This window comes from Cervus canadensis, chromosome 9, assembly GCF_019320065.1.
Source record: "Cervus canadensis isolate Bull #8, Minnesota chromosome 9, ASM1932006v1, whole genome shotgun sequence".
NCBI classification, from domain to species: Eukaryota; Metazoa; Chordata; class Mammalia; order Artiodactyla; family Cervidae; genus Cervus; species Cervus canadensis.
Genome location: NC_057394.1, coordinates 39348672 through 39367914, shown reverse-complemented (window position 1 = coordinate 39367914; position 19243 = coordinate 39348672). Strand labels below are relative to the sequence as shown.

Here is a 19243-nt window from a genome sequence, read left to right as displayed (position 1 = left end):
TGGAGAGGGAAATGGCAACCCACTCTAGTATTCTTGCCTGAAAAATTCCATGGACAGAGGAGCCTGGCAGGCTACAGTCCATGGAGTCACAAAAGAGTCGGACACAACTGAGTGACTAAATAGCAACAACCATGAACCATAATGGGGAAAAAAAAATATGTACTGAAGGGTTGAGATTTAATGAAGTAATTTTGCTACTTTAATAAAGAGAAAGAGTGCCTTTTATTTTCTCTTCTTAGATGTAAAAGGAAGATGGAACTCATTCCATCCAATCTTGATCTGCCTCTGTGGTCAGTCATACCAGTAGTTTGTGAAGTTAAGGGGTTGAGAGGTAAGGGGAAGAGAAAATAGAGATGAAGACTTAAGAAATGGCTGAGATAAGCAAAAAGAGAACTTATGTATTTGATACATCTAAAATACTTTATTTAGAATTATTATGTGTATAGCATGCTTTGGCTCAGTCTAGGAGTTTGGGTTTCTTGTCTTTTTCTGGACTTTATTCTTCTTTAAAATGATACTTGGAAGCTGTGTGAAATAATGAATGAAACTCACTCTAGTGGTGAGATTTACTATATAAAAGACTTCTTACTTAGTAGGACCCTCTTGTGCATTTGGAAGAAAAGCATTATTCCCTGAACAGGGAGTATAGTGTGAGAGAGATTTGGAATGAGACAAATTCTGGCTGTACGACTTTATTAGCTGAGTGAATATGTTACTTAATATCACTGAAGTTTAATTTTTTGTTATATAAAATGAGCTAGTATATTTCACAGGGTGATCTGTAAGTTCTAAATGAGATAAAATGTGAAAAAATGTACACTATAAACTATAAAGCTGTATATAAATGGTAGTTATTTAGGTACCTTTTATTTATGCTGCTGCTGCTGCTAATTTGCTTCAGTCGTGTCTGACTCTGTGCGACCCCATAGATGGCAGCCCACCAGGCTCCCCCATCCCTGGGATTCTCCAGGCAAGAACACTGGAGTGGGTTGCCATTTCCTTCTCCAGTGCATGAAAGTGAAAAGTGAAAGTGAAGTTGCTCAGTCGTGTATGACTCTTTGCAACCCCATGGACTGCAGCCCACCAGGCTCCTCTGTCGATGGGATCTTCCAAGCAAGAGTACTGGAGTGGGGTGCCATGGCCTTCTCCGTTTTATTTATGAGAAGTGCTTAAAAAATTTCTTTTATCCACTATGTTGACAGTTTAAGTAAAATGAGCATATTATAAAAGAAAACTGGTAACATCATGGAATTGTTTGCATGCCTGTGTGCTCAGTTGCCAAGTCGTGTTCGACTGCAGCCCCGTGGTCTGCAGCCCACCAGACTCCTCTGTCCGTGAGTTCTCTAGGCAAGAATACTGGAGTAGGTAGCCATTCCCTTCTCCGAGGGATCTTCCCGACCCAGGGATCAAACTCAGGTCTCCTTCATTGCCGACACGTTCTTCACCATCTGAGCTACCAGGGAAGCCCTGGAATTGTTTATCGTCACTAAAAAGGCAGTATTATAAAATACATAATTATTCTTAAGTGTTGATTTCCATGGCATTTATCCATTTTTGTTAAATAAGACAATATAAGCATAGAGGGTCTGCATGCCATTTGTTTCAGTCTAAATTTCTGCATTAAATGGCTTACTTACTGTTGATTAATATTGTAAAATGGTGAAATAAGAGGAGATAAATTCAGCTGATTAAGTTTTTCCGGAATGTAAAACTGATTCATTATTATAACCACAGAAAGAGCTATACGCATAGTAACACTGTAAAAAGAGTTGAGTAAAGAAGAGTTTGTGAGAGATGCTCATTATACTCTTTTTTTTTTTTCTGCACAGAAAAATATGAAAATGCAAATTGCTTTACAGTTATTTAAAAGGGGGAAGGCAGTAGGGAAAAGGAGATCAAAAATATGCTTTTAAGTGTAACAATTAGTATTGCTTTAGTGATTTTATTTTCCCACCATATCACTGAAAACCATCTTGACCACAATTTATCATCTTCCAAAGTACTCAAGAAGAAATTTAAAGAAATAGAAGACTTAAGTTTTGCGTAGAATCTCAGAGTGATAAGCACCTTTGAATCTTGGATCTGTTTATTTACAAAAGTTAGTTGAGTATACATAACACATTACAATAGGTGAATTGCAACTAGTGTACAGGGATTTCGTTCGTGATTTGAGAAGTGTATGCCCTCATTAGCACTTAAACAAGCATACTTCTTTCACTCATATCTTAACAGATATGGGGCGGGGTGTGGGGGGGAACATGCCACATGACAGGGGGGTCTTCCCACCAGGGGTTGAACTCATGCTCCCTGCAATGGGAACATGGAGTCTAGAGCATGGAGTCTTAAACCACTGGACTGCCAGGGATGCCCTGTATATTTTTAAAGTTCTTTTATGAAAAAACTTAACCATATTCATACTGTCTTTGCAGTTAGACTATTCTGAAAGTATGTGGCTTTACAGATAACATCTCAAATAATTGTAAATGAAGTTTTATTATTAGCTATTTCTTGTTGTACATTGTTTTATTTATGCCCTGTAGGTGATTACCGCAGGCGTTCACTGCTTAATTAATAATATTTAAGAATTCTCAAGGTGTTTAGGGTGTTCCAGGTATGAAGCAGTGGGAGTTTGAGTTATGCAAAAACTTAGATTTGCCTGCACTGTTTAGTTCATAGGATGGTGAGAGAGGCTGGCTGAAGAATAGGGTCAGATTTTTAAATGTTCTGTTGTCAGGTTATTTTAGGAGATTTTATAGTAAAAGAGTGACATGATATATTCAGTTTTTTGTAACCACAGTTGCAGTGTAAGGTGGATTATGATTGTAAAGGACATGAAGGCAGGAAGACTGGTTAGGAGACAGTTGCAAAATTTAAGTGAATATGAAAAATGGAAAGAGAAAATAAAAGTTGAAAGAATATTTATAGTAGAATTGACAAGACCTGGTGATTGGCAGGAAGTGAATAAGAATGACTCATCTCTTCTGCTGAGTCTCTATTCTGTTCTAGTCTCAGAGAGATGACTAGTTAGACATGGCCATTAACTCAAGGTTATAAACAAAATTGAGAAAGGAAGATAATTAATTCCTGATGTTTTACAGATATGACAGCTCCGATCAAGCTCCAAAGTACCTTCTCTAAGATCATATTGTTTGTCTGTTGTTCATTAAGACAATTTTAATTTTATTATTTGTTTTATTATTATTGGGGTAGCATTTGATTTATAACATTATATACAGTTTCATGGATACAGCAGTGTATATCTACTTGTGTACAGCGGTGTATACAGATACCCTGCAACATGCTCACCACCAAAACTTTGTTTTTCATCTGTCATCATACAGTTGGTCACTTTTACCCATTTTGCCCTTCCCTTCCCTTTCTCCTCTAGTAACCACCACACTGTTCTCTGTATGTTTGTGTTTGTTTCTGTTTGGTTTGGTTTGTTCATTTACTTTGTTTTTATTTATTTACTAGTTTTTTATAGTCCACCTATGAGTTAGATCATACAATATTTGTCTTTCTCCATCTGACATACTTCATTTGGCATAATAACCTCAAGGTCCATCCATGTTATTGCAAATGGCAAGATTTCATCTCTTTTTTATTGCTGAGCACTATTCCATTGTGTGTGTGTGTGTGTGTGTGTGTGTGTTCAAATTAGTGTTTTCTTGTTCTTAGACTATATATCCAAAAGTGAGATAACTGGATCATATGGGAGTTCTATTCTTAGTTTTTTGAAGAATCTTCATACTGTCTTCCATAGTGGCTGCACCAATTTACATTCCCACCAACAGTAATTAAGGGGTCCGTTTTCTCCACATCCTCTTCAACACTTGTTATTTCTTGTCTTTTTGATAATAGTTGTTCTTGTCAGGTGTAAGGTAATAGCTCGTTGTGGTTTTGCTTTGCGTTTCTCTAATAATTGATGATTTTGAACATCTTTTCATGTACCTATTGAGCACCTGTATGTCTTCCTTTGAAAAATGTCTGTTAAGCTCTTCTGCCCATTTTTATTTGGGTTGTTTTTTGTTATTGAGTTGTATGAGTTCTTTATATATTTTGTATATTAATCCCTTATATTGTGTGTATCATTTACAAACATCTTCTCCCATTCAGTAGGATCACTGTTGTGTTATTGATGATTTTCTTCACTGTGCAGGTTATTAATTTAATGTTATCTATTTGTTTATTTTTGCCTTTGTTTCCCTTGCCTGAAAAGACATATCTGGAAAAATATTGCTAAGACTGATGTCAGAGAGCATACTGCTTATGTTTTCTTTGAAGAGTTTTATGGTTTCAGGTCTTACATTCAGATTTTTAATCCATTTTGAGTAAATTTTGTTTATGATGTGAAATAGTTTTTTGCATGTGGCTGTCCAGTTTTCACAACACCATTTATTGAGGAGGCAGTCCTTTCTCTACTGTATGTTCTTTGCTCCTTTGTCATCCCACATGTGTCAGTTTATTTCTGGGCTCTCTATTTTGTCACACTGATCCATATATCTGTTTTTCTGCCAGTACCATTCTGTTTTGATTACCGTGGCTTTGGAGTATAGGTCGAAGGCAGGATGTGTGATGCCTACAGTTGTGTTCCTTTTTCTCAGGATTGCTTTGGCTGTTAGAGATCTTTTGTGGGTCTGTGTGATTTTTAGAAAGTTTTGTTCTGTTTCTGTGAAAAAATATCCTTGGGGTTTTGATAGGGAAAACCTTGAGCTTTAGACTGCTCTAGGTAATAAGGACATTTCGACAACGTTAATTCTTCCAGTCCATGAGCACAGAACATCTCTCCACCTGTTTGTGTCTTTTTGAGTGTCTTTCAACAATAAGATCACAGAGTTTATAACTAGGAATTTTCTCTACTGTGCCCCAGATGTAGTTCCCCTCAGCCCTCAGGAAAGACCCTGAGGCAAGAAGGGATCTTAAGCTGCTGAAGCTTCTGTAGCAGTTTTCTCTGTTTTCCCCAGGATACTCTTACAAATATTATTGTTTTATTTTTATACAATAAAAAATCTTGGGAAGCATTGCCCTAATTGTCATTCTGTAAATGAATACCTTCATGTTTTTAAAATTTTTTATTGAGTATAATTGACTTGCATTATATCAGCTTCTGGTATACAGCATAATAATTCAGCCTTTTTAATAGATCATATCAATGCAAAGTAATCACAAAATCATGGCTATAGTTCCCTGTGCGGTACAATACATTCTTATTGCTTATTTATTTTATACATAGTAGTTTGTGTCTTTTAATCTCATACACCTATCTCTCCCCTCCCCTAGATTTTCATATTTAGATTACATACTAACTATAGCTACTATTTATTGAGTGTGCATAAATAGATGTATCACATACATTGTAGAGAGAATTAAATGGAGCATTTTATGAGGTTGTAGGTTTTAATATCTCCATTTTACACTGTAGAAACTGAGACACTGAGAGGTTGTGATTTTTCTGTAATTGTAGACATTTTAACTGGTGAAACTAGACACCTCTGACTCTATAATGTAATGAAGATTCCCATCTTACTGGCCAAGGCTATGAAAATTGACAAAAAATTTCTTACTGAAACTAATTTTAGTGATAATGTTTTGGGGAAAGAATCTCAGCCTTTTCAGAGAATTTGCAAATCTTGAAGGCTTCACAGGTGGTGCTAGTGATAAAAGAATCTGCCTGCCAGTGCAGGAGACTTAAGAGATGGGGACTTGATCCAGGTTCAGGAAGATCCCCTGGAGGAGGGCATGGCAATTTGCTCCAGTATTTTTGCCTAGAGAATCCCCATGGACAGAGGAGCCTGGTGGGCTACAGTCCACAGGGTCTCAAAGGGTTGGACATGACTAAAGCAACTTAGCATGCACATATGCACACAAACCCTACTTCACACTTGAAAGCTGAGTGTGAATTATGAGAACTGTATAAAAGCATTTGTAATTTTGAAAATTAGAGAAGAGACTTTTATTTTTCTATAAAATGGTATTTTTTGACAGGGCCTGCCTCTCTGAGACTCCTCTCCTGAGTCCCAGGCTCTGCACCTGTAATTAGAGCCAGTCCCCTCTCTGCTGCACAAGGGCACACTCCAGCAGTTCTCCCTTCTGTCTCCTACACTAGCAGTTTCCCCCTTTTCCCCATGTATAAGCATTTTGTTTCTCCTCTCTTTAAAAAACCTCTGTACCTCCACCTCCCACCCTAACCCCCATTTCTAACCACTGTCCCCGTTTGTTGCTCTGCTTTGCGGCCAGATTCCTGCAAAGAGGTTATATGCTCATTTTTTGTTGTTGTCAGTCAGTCGTGTCCTACTCTTGGTGTCCCCATGGACTGCAGCACGCCAGGCTTCCCTGTCCTTCACCATCTCCCAGAGTTTATTCAAATTCATGTCAGTGATGCCAACCATCTCATCCCCTCTCGTCCCCCTCTCCTCCTGCCTTCAGTCTTTCCCAGCATCAGGGTCGTTTCCAGTGAGTTGGCTCTTCGCCTCAGGTGGCCAAAGTATTGGAGCTTCAGCTTAAGCATCAGTACTTCCAGTGAATATTCAGGGTTGATTTCCTTTAGGATTGACTGGTTCGATCTCCTTGCTGTCCAGGGACTCTCAAGAGTCTTCCTCAGCACCACAGTTCAAAAGCATCAATTCTTCGACACTCAGCCTTTTTCATTGTCCAACTCTCACATCCGTACATGACTATTCATTCTTTACCCCATTTTAAAAGTTCACTAGCAAGCTTTGTCCTCTTCCCCCATACCAGTCTAACAAAGCTACTCTTACCAAAGCCCCCAGAGACCATGTTGCCCAAAGTGTAGTGGTCAGGTTCTTAGTTCTCATCTTACTTGACCACAGCAATGTTGAATACAGTTGATTACTCCCTCTTCCTGGAAACATAGTCTAACTGCCTTCCAGGATCCCGCACCGTGACTTTTGCCCTTCCTCGCTGGCTGTCCTCATTTTCTTTACTGGTCCTCCCCGTCTCCTCGACATCTTTGGCAGCTGCTTCCATGGCGTTTCCACTTGGTTATGTAATAAGCTGATCTTTAATTCAACGTGTCTAGAAGCAAACTTCTGTCCCTCCATCCTAGCTCTGCCTCAGTCTGTTGCTGCTGCTGCTAAGTCACTTCAGTCGTGTCTGACTCTGTGCGACCCCATAGATGGCAGCCCACCAGGCTCCCCCACCCCTGGGATTCTCCAGGCAAGAACACTGGAGTGGGTTGCCATTTCCTTCTCCAGTGCATGAAAGGAAAAGTGAAAGTGAAGTCGCTCAGTCGTGTCCGACTCTTCGCAACCCCATGGACTGCAGCCTGCCAGGCTCCTCCGTCCATGGGATTTTCCAGGCGAGAGTACTGGGGTGGGGTGCCATTGCCTTCTTCCTGCCCCAGTCTGACCCAGTGCAATTAAAGACAACTCTAGTCTTCTCGCTCAGACCAAAAACCTTGAGATCCTTTTCAAAATCTCTTTCTTATTTTCCATGTTTTATTCATTCTAAGATCCTTTTGATTATGTCTTCAGAATTTATTGATCTTTTATCATCTCACAGATATAGCCTCAGTTCAAGTGACCATTATCTCTTGCTCTGATTACTGCAAGAACCCCTTAAGTGGTCACAAATCTTCCTTCTGTGTTCCTGTTAAATAGTAGGTCAAATTGGATCACTCCTCTGCTCAGGTAAAAAGGCATTCCATCTTACTCCATCAAAGTTTAAATGATTAAAAACAAAATAATAAGTGATTAATATGACCTCTGATAACTACGTGATCTATGCCTGGTATCCCCACGTTTCTTTCACAGCCTCTGTTCTAAGCACTCGCCTACTCACCTTGCCTCCTCGTCCTCTGACTGTTAGGCATGTTTCCCACCTCCTTTGTATTTACAGTTCCCGCTGCTTAACCACCACTTCTGGATGTCCTGGAGCCCTATCTCCTCACCCTCTCCACACCTTCAGATGTCACTTGCTCTCTCCATTTTTCCTGACGAGTCTGTTTAAAACTATGGAAGCCCCCTCTTCTCCTGTACTTGCTCACCCACACTCATTAGCCCCTTCTCTGCTTTATTTTTCTCCAAGAACTTAGGACCTACTGGCATATGTTTGGTTTCTTTCCTACTAAAATGTAATCTCCATATGAGTAAGGACTTTCATCTGTTGTTCAGTGTTACACTCCCCTGTGCCAATGTCTGATTTATAGTAAGTGCTCAGTAAATACTTGTTTAGTGAAAGAATGATTTATTCCTACTTTAGAGAAATCAGACTATGAGTTTAGATGAAATGAAAACCTGGACAAGATTTATAAGATGGATTTACAGGACCTAGCTTGGCAATTGACATTTATAGTCACTCAGTTAACCGTCCACCAGAGTCACCTAGTTTCATTTTAATATATTCCATTTTATTCCATCAGCTACTTGTTAAACCTCAGCACATTAATGGAACAAGTGTTTTGCATTTTGGTACTTACCATTTTTATAATTTTAAAAGATCATTTATCTACTTTTGGCTGAAATTTTCACATCTATAAAATCAAAAAAATCTACTTGGGAACCAGCTAACATAAAAGGAAGAAAAGTCTAGCTTGTTCGTTTGACAATAATCTCATTCGTTTGACAATAATCTCAGTAAGTTTCCACTCTTAGAATGCCTAGCTTCCCCCAAGAAAGTATGTTATATAAAATTTCTACTTTGCTCTTTTTTTTCATGTCCTGTTCATTCACTTGTCAACTATCTATATTAATTAAAGAACAGGTTATCAGCCATTGATTGTATAATAGCAGATAATCCACTTAGAATTCTTTTATTTCATGCCATCTTAAAAACAAATACAAATGAGCAGTTGTATGTTTTGTCCTGGAGGAAGAATCTGAAGGTAGAGGAGATTAATTCAGATGCTTTTCTAATAAGTAAGCTTGTCTTATAAACAGCCAGTCTCAGTCCCTTTTTTGTTCCAACTAGAAAAAATATGTTCATTTTTATTAAACAAAAATATTTTTATATGGAGACGGAAGGAGGAGAATGGGTTGCTTAGTCACGCTTGCTGAAGTCTTCTGATGACCATGTTTCTTTTGCTATGTATCCTTGGTCAGTTTCAAGTTCTGAGGCATTTGCAATGTTTATTCAGACTAACACATGCTCTTGGCATTGTCAAATTCTAATTTTTTCCTATTAGAATTCTAAAAGTTCCTAAAGTTTTTCTCCTTCTTGTCACATTCTTCTTACCACTTTCCAAGTGTGTTTTTCAGTTTGGCCTATTGATACCATGAAACTTTATCAAATGTATCTTGCTGCTAAAAAAGTAAGAAAATACATTCCTTCCTGTGCAGAACTCTAGTATTATTGTATGTTTTGTACTGAGGTTTGCAGATTTCAGTTGTGAGATTATTATTGTTATTCAGTCATTAAGTCGTGTCCAACTCTTCTCCAACCTCATGGTCTGTAGCCTGCCAGGCTCCTTTGTCCATGGGATTTCCCAGGCAAGACTGCTAGAGTGCTCCCCAAGTGACTACCTAGAAGGGTAGGATAGGCTTGGGAGTGGGGGAGAGATTCAAGAGAGAGGGGACATATGTATGCCTATGGCTGATTCATGTTGATGTGTGGCAGAAACCAACACAGTATTGTAAAGCAATTATCTTCCAATTAAAAATAATAATTAAAAAAAAAGAACCCTGAAGTGGGTTGTCATTTCCTTCTCCAGGAAATCTTCCAGACCAGGGATCAAACCCATGTCTCTTGCATTGGCAGGAGGGTTCTTTACCACTGAGCCATAGAAGCCACAAAAGCCCATACTTTTGGATAAACTTACATGTTCGAAGTCATCTCTGCCCAAATACACTAGGTTGCATATGAAATATATCTATTTTGTTGTAACAGTTAAATTCTTTTGTTGGAGAAATAGTTAAGAACTTAACTCTTAAAGTTTATTGTTTGAATGTTATAATTTAAGTGATATCTTCCAGTTTTTTTTCCATAGAAGTCCTGGTTTATGCCTATTTCTTTGGCATAATCATATTTTTTTTGTTTTTGGCTATGCTGGGTCTTCGCTGTGGTGCCCAGGCTTCTCTTGTTGTGGCGCTTGGACTCTAGAGCATGCAGACACAGTTGTTGCGGCACATGGACTTAGTTGCTCTGTGGCATATGGGATCTTAGTTCCTCAACGAGGGATCGAACCCACATCCCATGCGTTGGCAGGCAGATTCTTAACCACTGGACCATCAGGGAAGTCCCTGGCATAATTATTAACAGCACCTTCTTGCACTCAAAAAGCACCTAAGTTGAAAGGTATATTATTTGGACATAAATGATAATACTAGGCTATTTACTTTTTTTTTTTTTTTTTTGCATTTTGCATGGAATTGATAAGATTTCTTTTCCCTTTTCTACTACCTTTCCTCTCAATCGACCTCCCACATGCAAATATAGAATGATGGGAAGAGATAAGCACATGTGTATGGAAGATGGAGTTAGTAGGAAGCAACATGAAAGAATTATGAAAAACAGTTTAGGAATCAAATGCTAGCTTTCTAAAAAGCATTTCTAAGGATGAAATATTTGAATTTGTGTAATTTAAAACATTTGCTATAATGTTGGCCACCTTCCAACATCTTTCTCTGTTATTATATTTGATTATATGTACTCAGTTTGAACTTCGAAAATTTTAACTCCATTAGCTTGTTCATGCTCTTAATTTTTCAAGTTTGTCTTTTGAAGAACATTTGAATTCCTGCTATTTGTTCTGTAATTGTATTTCTTTTACATTTTCTAATACATTTAACATTTTCAAGTGGATAGTTTATTAGTTACATGGCAGTTACAGTCTTAGCTGTGACAGGAATCAATCCATCTGGTGTTTCATCAGACCAGCTTGAGTTTGCAAGAACATGGACCATAAACACAAATGTATAGTATAGTCACAATTATTCTAAGAATTGTTTCTGACTTAACATCTATTTGCATTAGGAGATAATCATATAATATAAATCTCACAATGACAAGATTTCCCAAAGAGAAGATCTCTGTGAGACAAGGGTACTCTTCAGAGAGGCGGCCTAGTGTGATGAAGAGCATGGACCCGAGCACCGTACGGTTTGGGTTCAAATTTGGGCTCCAGAGTTTATTTACCATGTGACTGTTTAGGCACATACTTAACTTCTCTGTGTTTCAGTCTTGTCCTTTGTATTATGGAGATAATGATACAACCTGTCTATACTTTGTGGGGTTGTTGTGAAGGTTAGATGAGTTATTATTAATATATGTACAGTGCCTGGCGAAGTTCCTAGTACAGCATGAGCACTCTCTGCTACTGTTACTGTTATTGTCAGTGGAAGAATTGCACAGTTTCTCTCCCGGACTAAAACATTGAATGTCAATTCATAACATTAAAGGAAGTATCTCTAATCTTTATGTTAAAAGGAATTGTGCTGTTTCTTACTGAAGTATGCAGGTTGTGGCAGGATATGGAAGGCGTGGTACCTGATAAGACCAGTTTACACAGAAATCTTACCAGCAGACACCTGTGGGAAGACTTGTTGGTAGAAACTTGAGTTTCAAGCACTTTCTCCCATTCATTTTCTTTTTCTTTTTTTGAGTTAACTTTATTTATTGGTCCTTCAAGGGCCAACTTACATGTCTTTCATTCACTCATCTGTTCCTCTGGTTAAAAATAAACAACTCCTCTTCTTTGTGGCCATAGAACTTGTTTATGCATTAATATAGCACTAATGATAGTCAGTTTCCCTGGTGGCTCAGCTGGTAAAGAAACCTCCTATAGTGAAAGAGAGCTGGGTTCGATCCCCGGGTTGGGAAGATCCCCTGGAGAAGGGAACAGCTACCCACTCCAGTATTCTGGTCTGGAGAATTCCATGGACTGTATAGTCCATGGGGTCACAAAGAGTTGGCCACAACTGAGCGACTTTCACTTCACTTCACTTCAATGATAATTAGTTGGATACAGACTTTCTTGCTTTCTCTTCCAGTTTTACCGAGATATAATCGACACAGCACTGTATAACGTTAAGGTATATAGCATAATGATTTGACTTTTATACATCATGAAGAGATGACCACATGAAGTTAAGTAAACACCCATCATTTCACATAGATAGAAAATTAAAGAAATGGCATCACTGACTCAATGGACATGAGTTTGAGTAAGCTCCAGGAGTTGGTGATGGACAGGAAAGCCTGATGTACTGCAGTCCATGGGGTCGCAAAGAGTCAGACACAACTGAGCATCTGAACTGAACTGAACTGATGAGAACTCTTAGGATTTATTCTCTTAACTTTTATATGTAACATACAACAGTGCTAATTATATTTATCATGTTGTACATTACAGAGATGCAAGTTTGATCCCTGGGTTGGGAAAATCCCCTGGAGAAGGGCATGGCAACCCACTCCAGTGTTCTTGCCTGGAGAATCCCATGGACAGAGGAGCCTGGCAGATTGTAATCCATGGGATCTCAAAGAGTTGGACATGACTGAAGTGACTTAGCATGCAGGCACATTACTAGTACTTGTTTACCTTATAACTGGAAGTTTGTACCATTTGGCCACTTTCATCCAATTTCCCCTCCTCCTACCACTCCCCCTGCCCCAACTCATGTACCCTGATCTTTTTTTTCCTATAAGTTTGTTGGCTTGTTTGTTTCTGTGGTATGATGACCTACAATACTATGTTAGTTCCTGTTACACAGCTTAGGGATTCCATGCATGCATGCGTGCTTAGTTGCTCAGTCGTATCTGACTCTTTGCAACCCAGTGTACTATAGCCCACCAGGCTCCTCCGTCCATGGGATTCTCCAGGCAAGAATGCCAGAGTGGATTGCCATTCCCTTCTCCAGGAGATCTTCCCGACCCAGAGATGGAACCTCAGTCTCCTGCGTCAGAGGCGAATTCTTTACGGTCTAAGCCACCAGGGAAGCCCATAGTGATTCCATATTTCTATATATTTCAAGTGATCACTATGGTAAATCTGATTATTAGGTTTGCTTTTTATTTCTAATGTCCATTTCTGCAGTAAAGGAAATATAGTTAGAGGCTTCAGCTTTTCCACCTACCAACTAAGCTTTTATGATTAATTAGTACTGTAAATGTATCTACTTGGAATTTTGCAACTGAAATAACTTCTAGGATTAAAAAAAAAACTATATAGTATTTGAGAAATGAAAATTGCAAACAGTTTTGGATTAGTTTACCTGTGGCAGGAATCAGTCCTTCTGGTATTTTGTCAAACCAGCTGGAGTTTGAAAGAGCGTGGGTCATAAAAACAGGTATATAATATATTCACAATTTTTCTAAGAATTGTTTTTTACTTAACATCTATTTGCATTGAGATAATCATATAATATAAATCTCATAATGACAGAATAACTAAAATATGTAGATCATTTAGTGATGAAAAATATGTGTGTTTAATATATTCTGAGGATATCATTCTATCTATAAAATTAAAAATTTTGTATCTCAGTTAATTTGGTAATAATTGAATATTTTTGAAAGTCTTTGCAATCAAGATGATACCAGAAAATAATGACATGCCATTTTGTGATGTATATTTTAAAAGATACCTCCACTTAGATAATAATATGCAGAAGCTATTTTCTATTTAGTAAGAATTGTCTATACTCCAGTTTTTTTTTTAATTATTTTATTTCTGGCTCATAAGATATTTTACTAATGAATCTCTATTTGTTGACACTTTCTGAATTTTGAATTTCTTGTTAGCATCACTGTACAAAAGATGACATCAAGCCACTGACACAACAAATATGACCCCTAAACATTTCTGTCTAATAGTTATTAGATAGATTTATTTAAATTGTGTGGGTTTTCGTGGCTCCCTCCTGACATTCTCCATCAGTAATAAAAACCAAATTCTAATATCCAGTCCTGTTCTTTATGGGAGACAGGTGATATAATGTAGAAAATACTCACTTTGGAGTGAGCTGAGCTCACATTATGGCTTTAACACTGAAACTCCTACTTGGACCCAGGGATTTAAGCCCTCTAAACAATTTACTCAACCGTAAAGTAGATTAGAAAATATGACACCAAGGATTTCTAGGGATTAAGTGAACACAATCATTTACATTATACTCCAAATTTATTAATGTTATAGCTCTATTAGAGAAGAGGATTTAAAAAAAAAATTGAATGACTCTGAAAGAAACTTACTGTTGGTATTTTTCTTGATCCAAACTTCTACTATGATAAAAAACCAAATAGGATTTGATTTTTGAAGGCCCCTATCTAGCTATATACTGTTCATGCTGTTCATGAATAAATAAATAAATAATAAATATTTATTTATTATATAAATATAATAATAAATAAATAAATGAAAAGGCAAAAAGATAGGATGCTCAAAGATGAACTCCCCATGTCGGTGGGTGCACAATATGCTACTGGAGATCAGTGGAGAAAGAACTCCAGAAAGAATGAAGTAAAGAGCCAAAGCAAAAACAACACCCAGCTGTGGATGTGACTGGTGATGGAAGCAAGATCCAACGCTGTAAAGAGCAATATTGCATAGGAACCTGGAATGTTAGGTTCATGAGTCAAAGCAAATTGGAAGTAGTCAAACAGGAGATGACAAGAGTGAACATCAACATTTTAGGAATCAGCAAACTAAAATGGTCTAGAATGGGTGAATTTAACTCAGATGACCATTATATCTACTACTGTGGGCAAGAATCCCTTAGAGAAAATGGAGTAGCCATCATAGTCAACAAGAGAATCCACAATGCAGTACTTGGATGCAATCTCGGAAACGACAGAATAATCTCTGTTCGTTTCCAAGGCAAACCATTCAATATCACTGTAATCCAAGCCTATGCCCCGATCAGTAAGGCTGAAGAAGCTGAAGTTGAATGGTTCTATGAAGACCTACAAGACCTTCTAGAACTAACACCCAAAAAAGATGTCCTTTTCATTATAGGGGACTGGAATGCAAAAGTAGCAAGTCAGGAAACACCTGGAGTAACAGGCAAATTTGGCCTTGGAGTACAGAATGAAGCAGGTCAAAGGCTAATAGAGTTTTGCCAAGAGAATGCACTGGTCATAGCAAACACCCTCTTCCAGCAACACAAGAGATGACTCTACACATGGACATCACCAGATGGTCAACACTGAAATCAGACTGATTATATTTTTTGCAGCCAAAGATGGAGAAGCTCTATACAGTCAGCAAAAACAAGACCGGGAGCTGACTGTGGCTCAGATCATGAACTCCTTATTGCCAAATTCAGACTGAAATTGAAGAAAGTGGGGAAACCACTAGACCATTCAGGTATGACCTAAATCAAATCCATAACAATTATACAGTGGAAGTGAGAAATAGATTTAAGGGACTAGATCTGATAGAGTATCTGATGAACTATAGATGGAGGTTCGTGACATTACAGGAGACAGGGATCAAGACCATCCCCAAGAAAAAGAAATGCAAAAAAGCAAAATGGCTGTCTGAGGAGACCTTACAAATAGCTGTGAAAAGAAGAGAAGCAAAACAAAAGGAGAAAAAAAAAAAAGATATACCCATTTGAATGCAAAGTTCCAAAAATAGCAAGGAGAGATAAGAAAGCTTTCCTCAGTGATCAGTTCAAAGAAATAGAGGAAAACAATAGAATGGGAAAGACCAGAGATCTCTTCAAGAAAATTACAGATACCAAGGGAACATTTCCTACAAAGATGGGCTCAATAAAGGACAGAAATGGTATGGACCTAACAGAAGCAGAAGATATTAAGAAGAGGTGGCAAGAATACACAGAATAACTGTACAAAAAAGATCTTCATAACCCAGATAATCATGATGGTGTGATCACTCACCTAGTGCCAGACCTTGCCAATAGATGGGGAAACAATGGAAACAGTGGCAGACTTTATTTTTTTGAGCTCCAAAATCACTGCAGATGGTGACTGCAGCCATGAAATTAACAGACGCTTACTCCTTGGAAGAAAAGTTATACCAACCTAGACAGCATATTAAAAAGCAGAGACATTACTTTGCCAACAAAGTTCTGTCTAGTCAAGGCTACGGTTTTCCCAATAATCATGTATGGTTGTGAGAGTTGCACCATAAAGAAAGCTGAGCACTGAAGAATTGATGCTTTTGAACTGTGGTGTTGAAGAAGACTCTTGAGAGTCCTTTGGACTGCAAGGACATCCAACCAGTCCATCCTGAAGGAAATTAGTCCTGAATATTCTGAATTTTAGGAAGGACTGATGATGAAGCTGAAACTCTCATACTTTGGCTACCTGATGTGAAGAAGTGACTCATATGAACAGACCCTGATGCTGGGAAAGATTGAGAGCAGGAGGAGAAGGGAATGACAGAGGATGAGATGGTTGGACGGCATCACCGACTCGATGGACATGAGTGTGTGTAGGCTATAGGAGTTGGTGATGGACAGGGAATCCTGGTGTGCTGCAGTTGATGGGGTCACAGAGTTGGACATGAATGAGCAACTGAAGTGACTGAACTGATCTGGTTGTATCACTCCTAATTTCTCACTGTTGTTATCTTCCACCTTTTGGACATGCCTTAACTGTCACTCAGTGTATCTTTTTGTCAATTTCACTTCCTGTTATTGTCGGCACTGTAAGTGAATGACTAATACTGTGGCCTCATACTTCCTTGAGCCCTGCATGAACATTGACCTTCATCTCAGCTCTGCTTCATTTAGCTCTTCTTATGTCACACCCTCCATTTTATGAACTAAAATTCCAAGGTTGAAGGCACTACTCTACCTCTGAATCACCATTCTTTGACAGCAATTTCTGGTCTTCCATCCTGCCTGCACAACCACTTCCAGGTAATCTTTGGGTTATCTTATCAGGACCTCAAGTCCTTTGTCCCTTGCCTTCTAATCTCAGTCCTGCTGTGTTCTCTTCCTTTCCTCTCCAGGTGAGACCTGGGATCCATCAGTTCATCAGTTCTCTTGCTCATATACCAAACTCCATTTCCATTTGGATTTTTTTGATCTCTATATCATATCTCTCTATATCTCTTACTGTGAAATTGTATTTTATATTTACTAGCTTCTCAAAACCTCAGCTTTCTTGTGGATAATATCTTGGTGTTATACCTACCTCATTACATTATGCAGAGAAGGCACTAGCACCCCACTCTGGCTCTCTTGCCTGGAAAATCCCATGGACAGAGGAGCCTGGTAGGCTGCTGTCCATGGGGTCGCTAAGAGGCGGACACGACTGAAGTGACTTAGCAGCAGCAGCAGCATTACATTATGGCAGGGTTAAATGAGTTGCTATATATACAAACCAGCCAGCCTGCCTTCAACCATGTTGAGAAAAATTGTGGCGAAAGGTAGCATGACACTTAAAGATTAGAGCTTATTTGTACCTATGCTGCTGTGTGCTGCTAGAGAAACTCACCAAGCCAGGCATGTTCATATTACTTGCACTGTGGATCACCCAACCCTTAGGGCATCCCTAAGATTATCAGTTAGTCTGACTCCATTTATGAGTCTTTAAAAGATGGATACTGTGTGTTTGAAATAACTGAAATATATATTTAAATTTTAGAAACCTCCGAGAAGCAAGGGATAATGCTGTGGCTGAAAAGGACCGTGCAGTGATGGCTGAAAAGAATGCTCTAGAAAAACATGATCAGCTCTTAGACAGGTAAGCATCCTGAAAACAGAGGCGTTGAAACTTTGATTTTTGTTCCTATTACTCTTTCCTTTAGAATATATCTTTTTAATAGAAGTTTAATTTTCGTTTAAGTATTATGTACCTGTAATAATTTACCTATGTGATAATTGTATATATTGAAACAAGATAGAGAACAGTGTAGTCACCCTAAGGAGTTTCCTTATGTCCCTTTGGTCAGTCTCAGCCGCCACCCATCAAGAGGTGAACACTTTGTGATTTCTCTCACCATAGTTTAGTTTTGTTCTTCATGGACTGAAAAGAAATGGAATTGTGCGGTGTGTACCCTTTTGTGTCTGAGTTCTTTCACTCAACATTGTATGTTTTCATCCATTTTATGTTATCCCAGTAGTTCATTTCTTAACTTGCTGGACATGAATATACACAAGTTTGTTTATTCATTCACCTCTCAGTGGACATTTGTTTTTTTTCCCAGTTTGGTGCTACTATGAATAAAGCTGCTATGAATGTTTGTATACAAGTCTTTTTGTGGGTATATGTTTCCGTTTCTCTCATATAAACACCTAAGAGTGAAATTGCTAATCATCAGTAGATGATTGTTTTACCATGAAAGACTTGGAAGTTGAAATAACTCCTTGACCCATGGACTACAGAATCAGTTATGTTACGTGTTAGCAGACATGAAAACAGCATTCATGTCATTGTGCGTCTGTCATTAGAACTGTTAGTTAAATAAATACATTGTCATTGAGTAGTAATATTTTGAAAAGGTTTTTTTTTTCTTTTTTCTTTTTTTTTTTGAGCAGTCATTCTCAGCAGTGGGCTTAAAATATTCAGTGAGCCTTGTTATAAACAGATCAGGGTCCTCCAGACTCTGCTGTTCCACTTATAGAGGACAAGTAGAGTAGGTTTAGCACAATTCTAGGCCACCTAGGATTTTCAGAACAGTAAATGAGTATTGGCATCACCTTAAAGTCGACAGCTTCATTAGCCCCTAACAAGAGAGTCAGATTGTTCTTTGAAACTTTGAAACTAGGCATTGACTTCTCCTCTCTAGCTATGAAAGTGATAGGTGGCATCTTCTTCCAATAGAAAGCTATTCCATCTACACTGATAATCTATGTTTAGTGTAGCCACTTTCATTAATTATCTTAGCTAGATCATCTGGATAATTTGCTACAGCTTTTACATCATCACTTGCTGGTTTGCCTTGCACTTTTATGTTATGGAGATGACTTCTTTCCTTAAATTTCATGATCCCGTGAACCACCCTCTTCAAGCTTCAGACGTTTCTTCTGCAGCTTCCTTACCTCTCTTAGCTTTCCAAAAATCAAAGAGACTTAAGGCCTTGCTCTGTACTAGGCTTTGGCTTAAGGGAACATGGTGGCTGGTTTGATCATCTATCTAGACCACTAAAACTTGCTTCATATCAGCAGTAAGGCTGTTTTACTTTCTTATCATTTTTGTGTTCACTGGAGACACACTTTTAATTGCCTTCCAAGAACTTTTCCTTTATATCCGCAGCTTGGCTAACTCTTCCACACAAGAGGCCTAACTTTCAGCCTATATCAACTTTCAACCTATATCAATTTTCAATGTGCCTCTAAGCATAATCATTTCTAGCTTTTGATTTAAAATGAGAAAT

General features: G+C 38.3%; 1 protein-coding gene across 5 annotated transcripts in view; it reads left to right on the top strand.

The window, feature by feature from the left end:
* The window catches only part of PIBF1 (progesterone immunomodulatory binding factor 1), a 223084-nt gene that overhangs the window by 54545 nt on the left and 149296 nt on the right, over positions 1 to 19243 (top strand). For all 5 annotated transcript variants that reach the window (XM_043477698.1, XM_043477701.1, XM_043477700.1 and 2 more), the window contains one exon: positions 17512 to 17610. In XM_043477698.1, the coding sequence (XP_043333633.1) occupies positions 17512 to 17610 (99 nt within the window). The remainder of the gene's footprint in view (positions 1 to 17511; positions 17611 to 19243) is intronic.